Source organism: Rhinoderma darwinii, chromosome 1 (genome assembly GCF_050947455.1).
Source record: "Rhinoderma darwinii isolate aRhiDar2 chromosome 1, aRhiDar2.hap1, whole genome shotgun sequence".
NCBI lineage: Eukaryota > Metazoa > Chordata > Amphibia > Anura > Rhinodermatidae > Rhinoderma > Rhinoderma darwinii.
In genome coordinates, this window is record NC_134687.1 from 423,757,053 (window position 1) to 423,775,440 (window position 18,388).

An 18,388-nucleotide genomic window follows, 5' to 3' on the forward strand; every position below is an offset into this window, starting at 1 on the left:
CGGTGGGAACTCCAGCACCAGGCCCTTTTGACCAGCGTGTTTAAGAGGATCTGCTATTTTATAGAGGGGTTGTCTGGGTTTAAAGGATTTGTCCAAACTGGACAGCTACTTTTCAGTGGTTTCTTTGTAGATTAAAGTGGTTTCCCAGTGCATATAAATTATTTTTTAAACAGTTCATAATACTGTACATACCTAAGAAAAGCGGCTAGCTAGTTTAGAAAACCTATTTTCATATCAAATATCGGGAAAGTCTGAGCTGATAGAGGGAGGGTCCTATATTCCGGATCGTCACATCTTGGCTCTAGTTTCTGGCCTTTCCACCTCCAACATTTTAAAGCGGTATTCCCAAATTCATTAATGATCACCTATCCACGGGAAAGGTGATTATTGTCCTGATTGATAAGGGGCCCCACCGCTCCCCCCCCCCCCCGTTCTGAGAATGGGGGAGCCATTGTGTTTTCATTTTCCCTGTCTTAATTTAGCAAGTGTAATATTCTACCATAGCTTCCAGCTACGGCAATCTGCAGTGTCTTACATTTACCTGAATTGTAGTTTATATAGTCTGTTTCTGCATGAGGCTTCTACAATACAGATGTTTGCAAATTCAGCTCTGTTCACATCTACGTCGGAGGCTCTGTTGGTGACTGACACCTGATTGAATCTATAAGGGTATGTTCACACGCAGTAGCAAAATACGTCTGAAATGACAAAAGCTGATTTCGCCTGAAAACAGCTCCTGATTTTCAGATGTTTTTTAACAACTCGCGTTTTTCGCGGTGTATTTTACGGACGTTCTTGGAGCTGTTTTTGAATGGAGTCAATGAAAAACTGCTCCAAAAACGTCCCAAGAAGTGACATGCACGTCTTTGACGCGGGCGTCTTTTTATGCGCCGTCTTTTGACAGCGACGCGTAAAATTACCTAATTTCCTGACCTGCACTTGTAAAAGGGCTGGTATAATGGTGGGATTCACCTACTCGTGTCACCCACCATTTACTACCTCCTTTATAATCGGGGTCACTAGGGTTATGCCTAGTTCCCCTACCTTTTTCTTATACTAACGTTAGACAAATTTACCTTTTTTTTATTTTTTTTTGCGGTTCCGGTTTTCTTAAGGCTAGAAACATACATGTCGGTAAAATTGGTCCCAATTCAGGTTCAGTTGTTCTCTATGGTAGTCCGTCATAAGTGGCCTGTGACTGTTGGAAAATTTCCAATTGTGATTTCACAACAATTTGCACGTTGTTTCATATCCAAATGAAGCTCAACGTGTAATGTTATAATTTGACGTATGTTACTCTAGGATTATACCAAACAAAATCAGCTCACATACACACAGTGCTGGTTTTTGTTGATGTTTACTTATACCTTTTTTGGTTTCAAGTTGAGAGAAGTGACAAATTGATGGAAAGCTTTGATGTGGCTTTTGATGCCTTTAGGCTAGTTTTACATACTATCTTTTGATTCTGTATTCGCCATATTATATTGTGGGCTTAGGGTTTTTGGGCTCGGAGAGGGTAAGTTTTTGTTTTATTCGGAGCCTGTTTCTACTGACATATGCTCTTTATGGTACCACTTAGACATGTGTCCATTCTAATGTATTTTACCATACAGCCATGAGATGTTCATACTTTCTTGTATCTCCAGAATCCTTTGCACTTTTCTGCTCTTATTGTTGCTGACTGTACACTGCTACTGTTATCCTTGTAAATCCAATAGACTTTTTTTTATCTGGTTTAAAAAAGTGTTTATTATCTGAAGCCATTGAGCAAATCTCCCCTAAAAGAAGTTTGTTCTGTTTCTTTCACTCCAGTTCATAATGTGAAGCCAGAATGCCTGGATTCTTATAACAAATTGACGTAAGTAACTTCTATTCATCTTGCTATGTGAGTAATTTTGGGCCTTCCCTCTTTCTTGCTCTATCTTCTCTGTATGCATAAATAAATATCCTTAGGCTTGCGTGACGTGTGTGTGACATGTAGTTAGCCGAAAAAGCAGAACAGTGGAAATCCGTCATGTGCATTTTTTCATTTTCTACTCATCGCTAAAATGGGCTGGTTTACCACACATCCGAAAGGACGCACTCAAAATATGGGTCATAATAGGGATTTCTGTGTGCATGTTCTGAATCTCGCTGCTTTATCAATAGGTTTATTTGTTTAGATAAACAAAATTCAAGCCTGGAGTATTGTTCAATCAGTTGCTTTTACTTTATTTTGGGTTTCACAATATCCAAAGCAATAGCTGTATACTCATATACAACATTTTGGAATACGTAGAGTCCTTCATCAGGCTATGTGGAGCTCTGGAACCCTCGTGGTTAGTCTGGCTAAAGCCACCCTGACATTAACTATTGTCAACTCCTTCACTTTTTTTTTTTTTTTTTTTTTCTTTCTCTAGTATTGATAAATCCACCTCAAAGTGTTCCTTTCATGATGTGATTTTCATGTGTTCATGCTTTGTTTACTAACCGTTGTTTAACCCCTTCAGGGCACAGCCTAAAGACCAAGCCTATTTTTTTTTTTTTTTAAATTTAATTTATTTTATTTTTTTCAAATCGGAGGTGTCACTTTGTATTGCTCACTTTTGGAATGCTTTTACCTATCCAAACGATTCTGAGATTTTCTTGTGCCATTGTACTTTAATGTTCGTTGAAAAATGTGGTCGATTTTTTAAATTCAATATTTATGTGAAAAACACATTTTTAGAAAATGTGCAAAAATTAGCGCTTTTCTAAATTTAAATGTATCTGCTTGTAAAACAGATAGTAACTATTTTTTGTGGTATTACTATTTCACATATCCCATAGGTCTTCTTTATGTTGGCTTTGTTTGTTTTTTATTTATTTTTTTATTTGCTTTTCCTACCACGTTACAAGGCTTAACCCCTTAATGACTTAATGGCCTATTTTAGACCTTAATGACCAGGCTATTTTTTACGTTTTTCCATCGTCACATTCCAAGAGCTATAACCTTCTGATTTTTGCGTCGACATAGCTGTATAAGGTCTTGTTTTTTGCGGGACAAGTTGTATTTTTTAATAGCACCATTTTGAGGTACATATTATTTGATAAACTTTTATTAACTTCTTTTGGGGGGGGGATAGAAAAAAATCTGAAATTTCGCCACTCTTTTTTTTGCGTCCTAAATCTACGCCGTTTACCGTGTGGTATAAATAACACAATAACTTTATTCAGCGGGTTGTTGCGATTGCAACGATACCAAATTTGTATCGTTTTTGTATGTTTTACTACTTTTACATAGTAAAAACTTTTTTTTTTCAATATTATTTGTTTTTGTGTCTCCATATTTGAAGAGCCGTAACGGTTTTATTTTTTCGCCGATGCAGTTGTATGTGGGCTTTTTTTTTGCGGGAAGACTTGTAGTTTTTATTGGTACCATTTTGGAGTAGATGCGACTTTTTGATCACTTTTTAATCACATTTTTTTTTAAGTCCGGATTCACAGAAAACAGCAATTTTTCCGTCGTTTTTTATTTCATTTTTTACGGCGTTCACCGTGCGGGTTAAGTAATGTAATAGATTTATAGTCGGGGTCGTTGCAGACGTGGCGATACCAAATATGTGTAACTTTTTAACTTTTATTTTGGTTTTTTAATAGTAAAGCAGTTTGTAAGGGGAAAAAGTGGCTTTTTCATTTTTTCACTTTTGTATTTTTTTATTAACTGTATTAAACGTTTTTTTTTTTTTTTTACTTTTTTACTAGTCCCACTAGGGGACTTCACTATGCGATCCTCCGATCGCTATTATAATACACTGCAATACTTTTGTATTGTAGTGTATTATGCCTGTCCATTTAAAACGGACAGGCATCTGCTAGGTCATGCCTCCGGCATGATCTAGCAGGCAGTCGCTCCAGGCAGACACGGACACTCGGACACTCGGCGATCGTGTCGGTGGGAGAGAGAGGGAGCTCCCTCCCTCTCTCCAAAACCACTCAGATGCGGTGCTCGCTATTGAGCACCGCATCTGAGGGGTTAAACGGGTGAGATCGATACTAATATCGATCTCACCCGGCAGAGCAGGGACGCTCCCAGCCCTCAGCTGCCTCTGGCAGCTGAGAGCAGGGAGATTTGACAGCTCCCTGCTCTGTTTACTTATTCCGATGCCGCAACGTAAAAAGTCTATGGCATCGGAATAAGGCCCGTTAGTGACCGACGTAAAAATACTATGGGCCGGTCACTTACGGGTTAAACCTTTTAGCAGCAATTTCTCACATATTCAAGAAAATTTCAGAAGGCTATTTTTTCAGGGACCAGTTAAGATGTGAAGTGGCTTTGAGGGGCCCATACAATACAAACACCCATAAATCACCCCATTTTAAAAACTGCACCTCTCAAAGTATTCAAAACAGTATTAATAAAGTTTCTTAACCCTTTATGCCTTTCACAAGAATTAATGCAAAGTAGGGGTGAAATGTACAAATTAATTATTATTATTTTTTTTTGTAGGAATTCATATTTAATACTTTTAAATATCCCACATGTGGCCGTAGTGTAGACTGAAACACAGGCCTCCGAAGCAAAGGAGCACCTAGAGGATTTTGGGGCCTTCTTTTTATTAGAATATATTTTCGGCACCATGTTAGGTTTGAAGACACAGTTTGGCAAACTACACCCCTGAAGGAATTTATCAAGGGGTATAGTGAGCGTTTTGACCCCACAGGTTTTTTTGCTGAATTTAGTGGAATAGGGCCGTGAAAATAAAATCAAATTTTTTTTTTATTTTTTTTTCTAATAAAATGTAGTTTTAGCTCAGATTTTTCAATTTTCACAATAAATAAAGGAGAAAAAGCAACCCCAAAATGTGTGCAGCAACCTCTTCTGAGCACAGCAATACCCCATATGTGGCAATAAACTGCTGTTTGGACCCACAGCAGGGCTTAGAAGGGAAGGAGCACCATTTGGCTTTTGGAGCTCAAATTTAGCTGGAATGGTTTGCGGCGCCATGTCAAATTTGCAAAGCCCCTGCGGGACCAAATCAGTGGAAACTCCCAAAAGTGACCCCATTTGGGAAACTACACCCCTGAAGGAATTTATCTAGGGTTATAGGGAGCTTTTTGACCCCACAGTTTTTTTGCCGAATTTTGTGAAATTAGGCCATAAAATTTAAAAGCTTCATTTTTTCCAATAAAACGTGGACATTTTTACAAGGAATAAAGGAGAAAAAGCACCCCAACATTTGAAAAGCAATTTCTCCCGATTACGGCAATACCCCAAAAGTGGTTGTAAACTGCTGTTTGGACACACTGCAGAGCTCAAAAGGGAAGGAGCACCATTTGGAGCTCAAATTTAGCTGGAATGGTTTTCAGGTGCCATGTCACAATTCAAAAGCCCCTGCAGGGCCAAAACCGTAGGAGCCCCCCAAAAGTGACCCCACTACTCACCTTAAGGAATCTATCTAGTGGTATAGTGAGCATTTAGACCAGACAGGTCTTTTGCAGAGTTTATTGGAATTAGGTCATAAAAATTAAAATTTATTTTTTATTTTTTTTTCATTTTCATGAGGGATAAAGGAGAAAAAGCCTATCAACATTCGTAAAGCAATTTCTCCAGAGTATGGCAATACCCCACATGTGGTCATATCCTACTATTTGGACACACAGCAAGGCCCTAAAGGGAATTAGCGCAATTTTGGTTTTTGGAGTGGAAATTTTACAAAATCTGTTTTCTGACACAATCTTGCATTGAGCTAAGGTACCAGTACAAGTGGAAAGCCCCAAAAAATTACCCCAGTTTGTAAACTACATCCCTGAAGAAATTTATCTAGAGGTATTGTGAGCATTTTGAGCCCGCAAGTGTGTTGCAGAAATTAGTGCACAGAGGATATTGCAGATTGAAAATTGCCATTTTTCCACTGATACTATTTAAGTGACCAATATGCTGTGCCCAGCTTGTTCCACTGGAGACACACCCCATAAATTGTTGAGCGGATTCTCCAGAGTACAGTAATACCCCATATGTGGTCATAAACTGCTGTTTGGGCACACTGTCTGGCTCAGAAGGACCGCCATTTTGGCTTTTGGAGCGTAGATTTTGCTTGGTAGTAGTTTTGTTTGGCGTTTTACTGCTATTTCAGCTTATAACGTGGGGGCATATGTAAGCTGGGCGGAGTACATCAGGGTATATGTAAACTGGGCGGAGCACATCAGGGTATATGTAAGCTGGGCGGAGTACATCAGGGTATATATAAGCTGGGCGGAGTACATCAGGGTATATGTAAGCTGGGCGGAGTACATCGGTGTATATGTAAGCTGGGCGGAATACATCGGTGTATGTGTAAGCTGGGCGGAGTACATCGGTGTATGTGTAAACTGGGTGGAGTACATCGGGGTATGTGTAAGCTGGGCGGAGTACATCGGGGTATGTGTAAGCTGGGCGGAGTACATCGGTGTATATGTAAGCTGCGCGGAGCACATCGGGGTATATGTAAGCTGGGCGGAGCACATCGGTGTATATGTAAACTGGGCGGAGCACATCGGGGTATAATAGGATGTAATAATGGGGTAATAAAATGAATAATCCATGGATTGGTGTGGTACGCTTTGAACCATTCCTTTATGCACAGGCCGGGTTTAAGGGTATTATACAAAATATCTGCGCTCCAGTATTGCCTAATCTTTGACTTCTTCACTAGCCATATAAGCAGCACAGGGCCTAAAGTTTCCTCATCTCCGCTGCATCTACAGGGTCCACTTGTGGGGTCTAGCAAATGATTGTGGGTTTTTTAGTGAAAAACTACTGGACCTAAAAAATTAGTCTGGGCCGTCATTTTGCATCATTGCGTTTTGAGAGTCATAAGTGATATTTTTCTGTTGACTGAGCTGTGTGAGTGGGGTACATGCCGTGTTTTTATTATTATTTTTTTTTTAAATGTTTTCACTATTTATTCCATTTTTTGGGAGATGAGGAAACCAAAAAGCATCAATTCTAGCACTGTTTTTTTTTTTTTCGTTTTTTTACAGTGTTCACTGTGCAGTATAAACAACATGTTAACTTCATTCTGTGGGTCGATACGATTACAGCGATACCAAATTTATATTTGTTTTACGTTTTACTACTTTTCCACAATAAAAATACTTTTCTAAAAGAAAAAATCATGTTTTAGTGTCCATTTATTTTTCAGTTTATATCGCAGTAGGAGGGCTTGTTTTTTGCTTGACGAACTGTATTTTTTATGGGTACCATTTTGGAGTACTTATGACTTTTTGATCACTTTTTATTACATTTTTTTTTTTCTGAGACCGTGACCAAAAAGAAATGGTCATGTTTTTTTTTTTTTATAGAAAAAAATGTAAGTGTTCACAGCGTGGTCAAAATAATGTGATATTTTTATAGTTCAGGCAGGACCTAATAGGCTTCCGTACCTAGCCAACCATGAAGCTGTTGCTAGGCTTCCTGGTTGCCATAGCAACCATGCACCCGCAATCTCTCCCAGTGAGGGGGTTCCCTCTGTACCCCACAGCCCCCACTGCGTCAACCACTTCAATGCGGCGGATGCCATTGACTGCAGCATTGAAGGGGTTAGACGGCAGCGATCAGCGGTAACTGCGATTTGCCACCGTTGCAGCGGGATGTCAGCTGTATATTACTGACACCCGCTGAAGATGTGCCCACTTCATCTACATGACGGGTCTGGTACGTCGGATTGCGCTAAGTTACTTGCAATGCCAACGTACCAGACCGGTCATTTTTGCGGGAAGGGGTTAAATATGCAGATAGGCTACCACTACATTCCAACTGTTACAGACTTAAAGGGGTTATCCGGATTGTTTAAATTGATGGCTTATCCTCGCTGTTTAAAGGGGCCACAGCCTCACTTGAATGGGACAGCGGTGCGATACTTTGCTACAAGTGTAATCGCACGTGCAATCGCACGTGCAAGTACGAACAGAAAGAAGTATTGCATAAACAATGAAGAGGCTGTGACACTCATACGAGCACTGTGGCCCCTTAAAACAACTGAATGTCGGCTGTGCCGACAGTCGGGCCCCCACCGATCTAATATTGATGGCCTATCCTGAGGAAAGGCCATCAATTTAAAAAAAACCTGGATAACCCCCTTTAAAATAATTTTGTCATGAAGACAACCCTTTCTCAAATGACAGCCACCCTGGTGATCAGCTGAGCCACAGGTCCAGCTCCTGGAAGCTTTGGTCATCAGCTGTGATTGCCAGGGAAAGGTCTGCCTGTCCATACTTTCCCTTGCAGCACGCATTATTCATGTTGACCAAATTTGATCAAGTTGATCAAATGGATTGCTGACCAAGAACGCATGCACAGACTGGGTCACCCACAGCAGGAGCCTCCCTTATATAGCAGCTTTCCAGTCTGGCTCATAGAGGGTGGTCCCGAGTAGTGTACTCCCCTCTATTAAATCTGTATCCCCTAGTAGGGCATATGGAATGTGGATCGCTTCATGAGACATCCACTTTTAATTTACATGGCCCTGTTATCTAATACACTTGTTTTCTGCTTTGTATATGTATGTAGAGAGGAAGTACTGCCTAAACTGCACCAGGACCCAGATTACCCATGTGATTTGGTGGGTAATTGGAATACGTGGTATGGGGAGCAGGACCAAGCAGGTGGGTAGAGACTTTTTGGGAGGGTATTTGAACTGTTGCCGGTTAAATGCTGATTTTCATTTCAGTTCATCTGTGGCGATTTTCGGGGGGATATCCTGCGCTCATGGACTGTATGAATAAATTGAGAAATAACAAGGTAATGAGTAAAAACAATGGTACAAAATCCTGTAGTAGACATAAAAAGTATATCTTTAGTGCCTAGTCTTCATTTGTTCCTCACTTCTTATAGTCCATATTTTTCTGCTTCAGTAACTTAGCGCAATCCGACGTACCAGACCTGTTCTTCTATGACAAGTATTTTTTTAAATATATATATATACAATTCTTTTCCTTCTACAGGAATACCTGGCTTTCCGTGAGGAGCGTAGTCGCATGCTTCTCTCCCGTAGAAACCAACTGCTTCTGGAGTTTAGTTTTTGGAATGAGCCAACTCCTCGTAAAGGTCCTAACATCTATGAATTGCGTACATATCGATTAAAGGTCTGTTCAACAACATAATAACTGTACTGATATACATTTGCATAGATTGTAAAGTTCTTCCCAGCACATCTGAAATGTTTTTGCGTATAGTTACATTATATTCAACATTAAAGAAACACTAAATCTAGAAATGAATGCTAAAAGTAGAAGAAAAACTTGTCCACGGTGTCTCAGACTATAAAATTTCTACAAGAATGCTTGTTTCAGGAACATGCAGAAAATCCTGCAGAGTACCTCCAAAAGGCTTAGCTAAACGGGTGGGGCTTCGCATTCCTGGTCTCCTATTTTAGGTAAAGCATTGGCCAAAAGCTCCTACTGCAGCCAGTTGCCTTACAGCCAGAGACCGTTCTTGCCTGAGGATTAGACAATAGAAGAATTCTTTTAAATATTTCTCCCAGTTATCATTGCAATATGAAACAGACAGGATATTAACCCCTTAAAGGGGTTTTTCACGACCGGACAACTGATGACCTATCCAAAGGATAGATCATCAGTATATGATCGGCCGCTCTGCTCTGCAGAATGGCTTCTATGCAGTGGTCGGAGCCATCAGCTTCCGGCTCCAACTTCTGCATACCGTTCAAAACATCCGGAGGCAGCCGGTGCGGGGTCCAGGTGTCTGTCATCCGTTGTCCAGTCGTGGAAAACCCCTTTTAAAAGGACTCCTCTCATTTTTGCCTTGAGGATGTAGTGTATTTATTTTTTTTTAAGGATTTTTTTATATCTAATTGTGATTACTGTTTGTATTAATGAGGGTATGTTCACACACAAACTCAAAAACGTCTGAAAATACAGAGCTGTTTTCAAGGGAAAACGGCTCCTGATTTTCAGGCGTTTTTCGCGGTGTATTTTACGGCCGTTATTGGAGCTGTTTTTCAATGGAGTCCATTAAAAACTGCGCCAAAAAAGTCCCAAGAACTGACATGCACTTATTTTTCGCTGGCGTCTTTTTTTACGAGCCGTATTTTGACAGCAACGCGTAAAATTACACCTCCTGGGAACAGAACACCGTAAAACCCATTGCAAGCAATGGGCAGATGTTTGTAGGCGTAACGGAGCCGTTTTTTCAGGCGTAATTCGAGGCGTAAAATGCCCGAATTACGTCTGAAGACACTGCGTGTGAACATACCCTAAATATTACCTTTATTTAGTACTGTAGCAAAGAAAATAGATTTACGTTAATACAAGAGAAAGGTAGGGGAAACTAGACATAACCTAAGTGGGTGACACTAGCCAGAGAACCCCACGAGATTACGAGCCCTTTTACAGAGCACATTGGGTTATCACGGAGGTGATTGTACCCCCGGTTTTAACAAGATATTTAATAAAAAATGTTTTACATCACTATCAGTGATTCTCTATAGAACCACCAAAAACGCCACTAAAAACGTTTGTTTTCAACGTGCATTTTAGGACGCTGAAAAAAAGTGTGTGCGTGTGAAATAGGCATAAATCCGTCGGCCGTGTACATTTTTTTTCTTTTTTCTCTTTTTTTTTTTTTTTTATATATCCCATTCCCCTCCCCTTATGCCATGATCACTATTGAGTTCAGCATCACAAAGGTTATTCTGCTGAATTTGAGTTTGTTATTTTATTGTCATCCCAGCAATTGCAGCAGGGTGGCGACTGTCAATCACCTCAGCCCAAACAGCTGGTGATCACGCGGGCACAGCTGCTGTGACCCCCCCCCCACTATCACCATGCCAAAAAATGTACAACTCTGGGCGATATGTACAAGCATTCAGTGCTGTACATTTATGATGCGTGGCGTCAGTTAAGAATTTTTTGTTTGGTCCATTACTACAACTCAAGTGTAGTAAAATGTAGAAAATACAATGAGGAACAGATTTAATACATCTATATATATTTTCTATATAGTTCTCATTCACACATTTGGTGCCACAGCACAGTTCATGAGAATAGAAAAAACATATCCAAGAAATAGTGAGATGTTTATATTTCCGATTCCAGTAGATACATTGATAGGTATGGGTATACCGTAACTGTTTTATGTTGATGCCACGCCCCTTTTTTTTTTTTTTTTTTTTTTTTGTAATCCAAATTGTAAGCGTATAATCACCATCCCTAAACTTTAAGATCAGACGCCATAACTGTCATGCACCGCTACGGCAGGAAAGAATAGGTTTCATAGAACTGCCATGTTCCTTATCTGTTGTGGCATTCTACTTCCGCAGCGTAAACCTATGCTGTAAAATACTTTACAATGTATTCCTATGGGAGAAAATATTCTGCAACACAAGAACCAGAGAAATAATTTTTTTTCTTTTTACATAGGCATACATTGTAGTTTTCCGCAGTGGAAACACAATGCAAGTATGCCACGTGTGAGCGCACCCTTAGTAGAATCGGAGTCCCTTGTAAATTAGGGTTATTGTGCAGCTGGTTAAAGTATAGAACCACTTTAAGAGACTGCTACATCAGTAGTTGCTAATTATTTGTAGCAACTCAAACATTTACAGTGAAGGAAATAAGTATTTGATCCCTTGCTGATTTTGTAAGTTTGCCCACTGTCAAAGACATGAACAGTCTAGAATTTTTAGGCTAGGTTAATTTTACCAGTGAGAGATAGATTATATAAAAAAAAAAAAAAAAAGAAAATCACATAGTCAAAATTATATATATTTATTTGCATTGTGCACAGAGAAATAAGTATTTGATCCCCTACCAACCATTAAGAGTTCAGCCTCCTCCAGACCAGTTACACGCTCCAAATCAACTTGATGCCTGCCTTAAAGACAGCTGTCTTACATGGTCACCTGTATAAAAGACTCCTGTCCACATACTCAATGAATCAGTCTGGCTCTAACCTCTACAACATGGGCAAGACCAAAGAGCTCTCTAAGGATGTCAGGGACAAGATCATAGACCTGCACAAGGCTGGAATGGACTACAAAACCATAAGTAAGACGCTGGGTGAGAAGGAGACAACTGTTGGTGCAATAGTAAGAAAATGGAAGACATACAAAATGACTGTCAATCGACATCGATCTGGGGCTCCATGCAAAATCTCACCTCGTGGGGTGTCCTTGATCCTGAGGAAGGTGAGAGCTCAGCCAAAAACTACACGGGGGGAACTTGTTAATGATCTCAAGGCAGCTGGGACCACAGTCACCAAGAAAACCATTGGTAACACATTACGCCGTAATGGATTAAAATCCTGCAGTGCCCACAAGGTCTCCCTGCTCAAGAAGGCACATGTACAGGCCCGTCTGAAGTTTGCAAATGAACATCTGGATGATTCTGAGAGTGACTGGGAGAAGGTGCTGTGGTCGGATGAGACTAAAATTGAGCTCTTTGGCATTAACTCAACTCGCCGTGTTTGGAGGAAGAGAAATGCTGCCTATGACCCAAAGAACACCGTCCCCACTGTCAAGCATGGAGGTGCAAACATTATGTTTTGGGGATGTTTCTCTGCTAAGGGCACAGGACTACATCACCGCATCAATGGGAGAATGGATGGAGCCATCATACACGGATACTGGCTGGTGACCGGCTCATGCAGCTTTATGTTACCACCGCATGTGTATAAAAATGGCCGGACCATTGTACAGAATAAACCCTGTTACACTTTGTGTCTCCCTTATTTCCCCATAGATTGTAAGCTCTTGCGAGCAGGGTCCTCACTCCCCAGATTTGAATTGTAAATGAACTTTGTCACTATGTAATGTCTGATATTGTTTGTTTCATGTCCCCTCTAAATTGTAAAGTGCTGCGTAATATGTTGGCGCTATATAAATAAAGATTATTATTATTATTATTCCCTCCACCAGGACATTAAAAATGGCTCGTGGCTGGGTCTTCCAGCACGACAATGACCCGAAACATACAGCCAAGGCAACAAAGGAGTGGCTCAAAAAGAAGCACATTAAGGTCATGGAGTGGCCTAGCCAGTCTCCAGACCTTAATCCCATCGAAAACTTATGGAGGGAGCTGAAGATCCGAGTTGCCAAGCGACAGCCTCGAAATCTTAATGATTTACAGATGATCTGCAAAGGGGAGTGGGCCAAAATTCCATCTAACGTGTGCAAACCTCATCATCAACTACGAAAAACGTCTGACTGCTGTGCTTGCCAACAAGGGTTTTGCCACCAAGTATTAAGTCTTGTTTGCCAAAGGGATCAAATACTTATTTCTCTGTGCACAATGCAAATAAATATATATTATTTTGACAATGTGATTTTTTTTTTTTTTTTAAATCTAATCTATCTCTTGCTGATAAAAATTAACCTAGCCTAAAAATTCTAGACTGTTCATGACTTTGACAGTGGGCAAACTTACAAAATCAGCAAGGGATCAAATACTTATTTCCTTCACTGTATGTACAAACAACCATATTATTAAAAATGTACCAAATATGTTGTACTTTATTGAATTATTAAACCTATTTTTGCATTTGGGTATTTTGAAATAATACTAATATGTGTTTACTTTCCAGCCAGGAACAATGATTGAATGGGGAAATAACTGGTAAGTTAGAAAGGCTTCCAGTATAATATCATCCATCCTATACTTAAAGCAAACCGGTCATCTGCCCAATAAACTGCAGCTAACCTCTCCGTTAGATTGCAGGTGCCTCACTGATTCTGCCGCTCTCTGGTTTTTTTCTTCTCACCTCCACCGTTTCTGAGACATCGGCTGTTATTTGCATATCAGGCACCAAAACTAAGGCCTTTAACTGTCGAGTAGGCGAGCATAAAGCAAATATAGGTCATAACTCAGTCCAAAATTATCGTTTTTCTAAATAAAAAAACACTGCTGTAATCTACATTACAGCGCCGATCACATCATGTACAAGTTAGGCCACTTATAATGTGGTGACAGAGCCTCTTTAAGTTCGGAAAAGGATACAAAGCCAGAATCTGCAGTGAACACCTGACCCAATTCATGTTTCAAAGCTTTATAAAGGGTCGGACATTGACTTACAGGGTAGTTGCCTATACGTGGTACTAGTGAGACCGTTTTTTCTTTTTCCTGAAAGAGATATTTTGCATACTTGTGAAGCTGATTATTCTATAAAAATGCAAACTATAGCATATTGTAATTTCTAGTGCAGACTTTCCTATTGGAAGGATTAAAAATAGCAATTCATCTGAGAATACAGCTGCTTTCTGCACAATTTTTGTTTTTTAATAAATTCAGAGTTTTTCGCTTATTGTCCGTATCAACACTGTCGTTATTTACATACACATTTGTTTATATTGTTGCACTAAGGGCTCGTGCTATCAAACATCGCCAGGAGAATCGGGAAGCTGTGGGAGGATTTTTTTCTCAGATTGGAGAACTGTATGTAGTGCATCACCTTTGGGGTAAGGATGTTGAGACACCATGAGCAGATGTTTCCTCTTAATGCATTGATCAGTAATAAAATACTGTTCTTTAACTGGTTGCCGACACAAGACGAGTATGCTCGTCCTGAGCGGCGAGCACTTCGCGCATTAGGACGAGCATACTCGTCCTGTGTGACAGCCGTCCCTGCGCGCGTCTGTACGTGCGATCGAGAGCGGGGCAACGGCTGTAATGCACAGCCACGGCCCCACTCTGACAGCGGAGAGGAGAGAAACATCTTCTCTCCGCTGTTAACCCTTTGAACGCCGCGATGACAGCTGATCGCGGCGTTCAAGGAGAGGGGACTGCACATTGATCGCGTCACAGAAAATAACTGTCACGCGATCAAAGCCAACAACTCGTATGGCCAGACCGCCCAGGGTCCATTGAAGGACCCCAGGGCTGTCTGAACATATTTCCTGTTGTTAGGGCATACTGAAGTATGCCCTAACAACTGCCTGTGTATGATCAGTAACAGGCTAATGTACTGGCATATAGATCTATGCCAGTACATTACAGTTACAAAATAAAAATCAAAATGATAAATCCCTTTATGGGATTAAAAAAAAAAGTTAAATGAATGTAAAAAAAAAATAATGGTAAATAAATAAATAAAAAGTAAATAAAATACACAGAAATACACATTTTTTTATAATAAATCAACTTTTTAAAATATAAGTCCCAAAACATGAAATAATATAGACATATTTGGTATCGCCACGACCGTAACAACCTGTACTACAAATGTATACCATTATTTATTATGATCGGTGTATGGTGTAAAAAAAATATTAAAACTGCTGCACAACTGCTTTTTTTTCTGCATTTTAATCTAATTAAAAATTTATAGAAATTAAACGATAATGTATTTGTACCAAAAAATGGTACGTACATAAAGTACAACTCGTCCCGCAAAAAACAGTCTCCTACAACTACGTCGTACAAAAAATAAAAGCGTTATAAGCGTCGGGATGCAAAGAGGGAAATGTAAAAAAAATTGTTCTGTCCTCAAGGCTAAAATTGGCCGTGTCCTTAAGGGGTTAAAAAGTCACATTGTAAACTGTGTATCCTGTAGAATTCAGATAAGTTGTTTGATCAAGACAATAGGTGATTTGAATGAAATGTGTACAATGATTTGCTCCATCAGGTTCAATCATGTACTATACATTTTTCTGATCTGTTCACTGTAAGGGTATGTTCACACGCACTGTTCTCAGGCGTATTTCAGGGCGTTGACGCCTCAAAACGTCTGAAAAAACGGAAGCTGAACACCTACAAACATCTGCCCATTGAAATCAATGGGAAAAACATAATTTAGTTCATACGGTGAGTCTTTTTACGCTGCTGTTTTAAAAAACAGAGCGTAAAAAGACGCTCCGTAAAAAGAAGTGCATGTCACTTCTTGAGGCGTTTTTTGGAGCTGATTTTCCATTGAACACTATGAAAAACACCTGAAAATCAGTCTGTCTTCCCTTGAAAACAGCTCCGTATTTTCAGACGTTTTTTGCTAAGCGTGTGAACAAACCCTCATAGTTGCAGACACTGATTGACTTGGAAAAAAGAATAAAACATTAGGGTGCATGAACACTGCTGGTTTTGTGCCTTTTTTTGAGGGTTGTTTTGTGGTTTTTTTTGCAGCGAGCAACACAAAATGGCAACTAAAATATGCTATAGTTATGGAAAACGACAACGTTTTTGCTACTGTTTAATTGAGGGTAATAAGCCACAAAATCGGCACGTGTGAATACCCTTTTATAGGGTGTTTCCTGACAGGCTGTAAAATACTCATTAGACTAAGGGCGGGTTCACACATGGCGGATTTTCACTTAAATTCCGCTGCGGACACTCCGCAGCGTTAATCCGCAGCGGAGCCGTTTCTCCATTGACTTTCACTTTAATTTCGCAGTGTTCGTTTACACGATGCGTACAATTCCGCTGCGGAGCATAGGCTGCGGAGCGGAATGTGGTGTCCGCAGCATGCTCTGTCTGTTGCGGAGCAGTGGCGGACTGGTTGCGGACTCATGGCGGAATTTCTCCATTGACTTCAATGGAGATTCTAAGTTCCGCAATGAAGTCCGCAGCTGTCATGCACATGTTGTGTGGTGCGGAGCGTATTGGTTTTTTAACATGACATTTCTTCATTCTGGCTGGACCTATGTATTTCTAGGTCTACAGCCAGACTGAGGAAGTCAATGGGGCTCCCGTAATGACGGGAGCGTTGCTAGGAGACGTCAGTAAATAGTCACTGTCCAGGGTGCTGAAAGAGTTAAGCGATCGGCAGTAACTGTTTCTGCACCCGGGACAGTGACTACCGATCCCAATATACATGTATCTGTAAAAAAACATATAAGTTCATACTTACCGAGAACTCCCTGTTTCTGTCTCCAGTCCGGCCTCCCAGGATGACGTTTCAGTGGAAGTGACGGCTGCAGCCAATCACAGGCCAAGCACAGGCTGCAGCGGTCACATGGACTGGCGCGTCATCCAGGGAGGTCGGGCTGGATGCCGAAGGAGGGACGCGTCATCAAGACAACGGGCGGTAAGTATGAATTTCTTTTACTTTCACTAGGGAAAGTGCTGTCCCTTCTCTCTATCCTGCACTGATAGGGAGAAGGGAAGCACTTTTCCTGCAGTCCGCAGCGGCCAGTCCGCATCAATTTTCTGCACATTTTGTGCAGATCCGCAGCCGTAATCCGCAACCCGGATTAGGTGCGGCATTGATGCGGACAGTTGCGGAGGAATTCCGCCATGTGTGGTCATGCCCTTACTGTCCCCTACCATTGGGAGAAATTAGGCTGGATTCTAATCTGTGATCCTGATTCCTCAGGGAGAAGTGGCATCAGCACTCTCTTATCTCTCCACCCACCCCCCTGTAATAACATGGCCGATGTGCTAGCTTATTTGAAAGGGCAGGTTAGGCAGTAAAATATAGTCCACTTTAGACTGCTTAATTCTAATTCTAAAAGATTAAATATTCGTTGTTGTCACAAAGGTCTAAAAACACTCCAGTCGTGGAAGAGTTAAGGTACAGGTCACAATAAAAATAAGTCAAACATGAAATATATGTAATTTCTTTAAATATATAACCATACCTATAATAAAAATGTGTTTCGTTTACGTGGTACACTAGGGGGGGTTAACTGCACCAAAAGAGGCCAATAAATGAAGTCCGAAAAGTTTCAGAACCAGTTGTTTTCTTGGTCTGATCACTTGTAAAACACTGGTGTATTCGTCACAGACACCCTGTCAGGAGGATTATTGTTGGTTTACAAGTGATTGGAGCAATAAAACAGAGTGCATGGTAATGGTCCATGCTTGATTTATGGGGTGATGTCTCTGCAGTTTACCTTTCTTATCTTTCTGTTGTAACAAACTTAAAGAGGCTCTGTCACCAGATTTTGCAACCCCTATCTGCTATTGCAGCAGATCGGCGCTGCAATGTAGATTACAGTAACGTTTTTATTTTTAAAAAAACGAGCATTTTTGGCCAAGTTATGACCATTTTTGTATTTATGCAAATGAGGCTTGCAAAAGTCCAAGTGGGCGTGTTTAACGTAAAAGTCCAACTGGGCGTGTATTATGTGCGTACATGGGGGCGTTTTTACTACTTTTGCTAGCTGGGCGTTCTGACGAGAAGTATCATCCACTTCTCTTCAGAACGCCCAGCTTCTGGCAGTGCAGACACAGCCGTGTTCTCAAGAGATCACGCTGTGTCGTCACTCACAGGTCCTGCATCGTGTCGGACGAGCGAGGACACATCGGCACCAGAGGCTACAGATGATTCTGCAGCAGTATCAGCGTTTGCAGGTAAGTAGCTACATCGACACGCTGAGCCCACTCCATACACTGCGGGTGTCTGCTGTATATTACCGCTGATACCCGGGACTAACTGACAGAAACAGCGATCGCGCTGTTACAGGAGCCTGTAAAAATCACAATATACTGCAATACATTAGTA

General features: G+C 40.7%; 1 protein-coding gene across 1 annotated transcript in view; it reads left to right on the top strand.

Annotated features, from left to right (window-relative positions):
- The window catches only part of NIPSNAP1 (nipsnap homolog 1), a 62,874-nt gene that overhangs the window by 29,695 nt on the left and 14,791 nt on the right, over positions 1–18,388 (top strand). Inside the window, exons 3-8 of the mRNA XM_075829875.1 lie at positions 1,813–1,858; positions 8,510–8,604; positions 8,670–8,740; positions 8,944–9,084; positions 13,541–13,572; positions 14,317–14,411. Coding sequence (XP_075685990.1) covers positions 1,813–1,858; positions 8,510–8,604; positions 8,670–8,740; positions 8,944–9,084; positions 13,541–13,572; positions 14,317–14,411 — 480 coding nt within the window. The remainder of the gene's footprint in view (positions 1–1,812; positions 1,859–8,509; positions 8,605–8,669; positions 8,741–8,943; positions 9,085–13,540; positions 13,573–14,316; positions 14,412–18,388) is intronic.